At 37.4% G+C, this 2,089-nt stretch overlaps 1 protein-coding gene across 1 annotated transcript; it reads right to left on the bottom strand.

The window, feature by feature from the left end:
• Positions 1 to 252: 252 nt before the first annotated feature.
• LOC311487630 (odorant receptor 131-2-like) lies at positions 253 to 1,816 on the bottom strand. Its single transcript, XM_084543981.1, has 2 exons — positions 1,452 to 1,816; positions 253 to 1,152 (listed from the first exon to the last, which is right to left on the bottom strand). The coding sequence occupies exons 1-2, from the start codon at positions 1,599 to 1,601 to the stop codon at positions 361 to 363; spliced, it is 942 nt and encodes a 313-aa protein (XP_084400107.1). The 5' UTR covers positions 1,602 to 1,816; the 3' UTR covers positions 253 to 360.
• Positions 1,817 to 2,089: the final 273 nt, after the last annotated feature.

The following is a 2,089-nucleotide window of genomic DNA, read 5'->3' as shown; positions in this document are numbered from 1 at the left end:
TTTATTTAATTATTCAGTTATTTTGGACCTTTCAGTATTATTAATATTTTAATTATTATTTTCATTACTGCCATATGTTCATGATATTTTAAGTGTTGGATGTTGAAACTAATAAATATATGTTTAAAAAAAAACAAAACAAAAAAAAAACTGCACTTTCAACACTTCCCTTGTTGGCTTGATTGTTGGCCACCAAGGCCCTGCTTGAGCAGCAGCAAACTTGTCTGTCTGTCTGTCTGTATCTATCTATCTATCTATCTACATACATGATACCTGTGTGTTTGGTTTAGTCATCTGCAAGTTGCTTAGATGAAGGAACTCCGTAGCGGTGAAGGATCGAGCTTATAGTTCTCAAATGTTTTATCCTTTTGGATCTAACTGTAATGTTTGTTTGCTAACTTTGCAAAACAGATACCTTTTTAAGTACTTCCTAAAAGTATTGTCTCTAACACCATAGATGATTGGACTAATGGATCTTGGCAGAATTTGAACTATAATATAGATCGCAAAGAGGGAGTCGGTGTAATTCTTAGGAAGCCATCGCTGCAGAGTATCGCTTAACTGAGGAGTCACATATGAAGCCATGCACAGCAACAGCTGAAACCCATGCAGGAGGATTGTGTTTCTGGCTTTCTTAGTGTCTTTGCTAGCTGCGTTTGCAGTGAACAGGATCTTAAAATATGTGTAAAAGATAGTGAGCCAAACTATGACTAGAAACACTGAATATGTGATATCCCTCTTCTCGATGATGAGGGTGTTTGGGAAGACATTTTGCCTAAGACAAAACACTCTTGAGTGAAAGAAATCCAGAGGCTGTGTAGCCAAGGTGATGAAGAGATCAGGAAGAACAGACAACATGCTGGTCACCCAAATTAAACCAATAAGCATTAACGTTCTTTTGACAGTGCAGATCTGAATGTGACGAAGCGGTAAGCGAATGGCGATGTAGCACTCCACCGCCATGCAAGCCAGGTTCAGAGGAGTGTTTTCAGTGGTGAACAGAGCAAGCAGGACGAAGATGCAACAGACGGAGACATTGAGTTTGTAGATGGTGTAGCTGATGATGAACAGAATGATGGTCAGTGTCACTTGGATCATGTCGTTGATCACCAGGTGAATGAAAAGTATATACCGAGGATTTGTGTAGAAAATCTGTACAGATGAACAGAGAAAATGATTAATAAGTGAGAGGCCCAAAGAAATATAAGTGATATAAATTAAAACAAATACAGATAAAAATATGATATATACGTAATACAGTAAAATACAAGAATCCAAATCTATAAACACTTGAAGGCTTGAAAATCTATCAGATTTGAATCAAAAATCCATCCCTTCAAACGCGACAAATCAAAACAGGTTTCAGTCCTTGAGTCCTATCAGACATCGACAGTCACAAAAGCACTAACCTGAGAGATGCATTTAATTATATCTCTATAAAAATTATTGACCTGGTGTTTGCGGAAGGTGTTAATGAGGCTGGCACTGATGTAGTTGATGGAGATACCAATGACCACGATAATCACATTCTTGGTCACAGCTTTAGTGAAAGAGTCTCGATACTGTAAAACCACAGTCAGGTTGGCAGATGAGGTGTTCATCTCTTGAAGGCTGAAGCTGAGCCTTGAAAAAGTTGGAGAACACACAATTATTAAGATGTTACACAGTCCAGTGTCTGCAACAAGCACAGTAGAAAACAACTTACTCTCATTTACTTATGAAAAATAGTGACTGTGAACCTTTTTATAGACACATGCTTGTGTAGATAAATGACAGCTCCATATTTTCTTTATAACATAATCCAACAGCTATGTAAAAATAATATAGTGTTATAGGAGTGGCTTAGAGTACCACCCTGTTTTAATAGTATGTCAATACTTTATTTTAAATATGCCGTTAGTATCATGTACATTAGGTGGCACATACCTCAGCTGATTACTTGAACACCAAGAGTCAAGCTTTATATGTAGTGTATTTATCATGTGTGGGTGTATTTACAGTGTTGCATGCATCTGGTTTGCAGATGGGTGTGTCTGACTGAATTACGACTGTGGTTGTGCCCAAGTATGATTCCATTCATGTCTTGAAA

Source organism: Chelon labrosus (genome assembly GCF_963514085.1).
Source record: "Chelon labrosus genome assembly, chromosome: 4".
NCBI classification, from domain to species: Eukaryota; Metazoa; Chordata; class Actinopteri; order Mugiliformes; family Mugilidae; genus Chelon; species Chelon labrosus.
This window is presented reverse-complemented; position numbering and strand designations above follow the sequence as displayed.

Coding starts and splice junctions, on each gene's coding strand:
- LOC311487630 (XM_084543981.1), bottom strand. CDS start 1,601: ATGAACACCTCATCTGCCAACCTGACTGTGGTTTTACAGTATCGAGAC. Junction 1,153..1,451: donor ACACCTTCCGCAAACACCAG/GTCAATAATTTT, acceptor TCATCTGTACAG/ATTTTCTACACAAATCCTCG.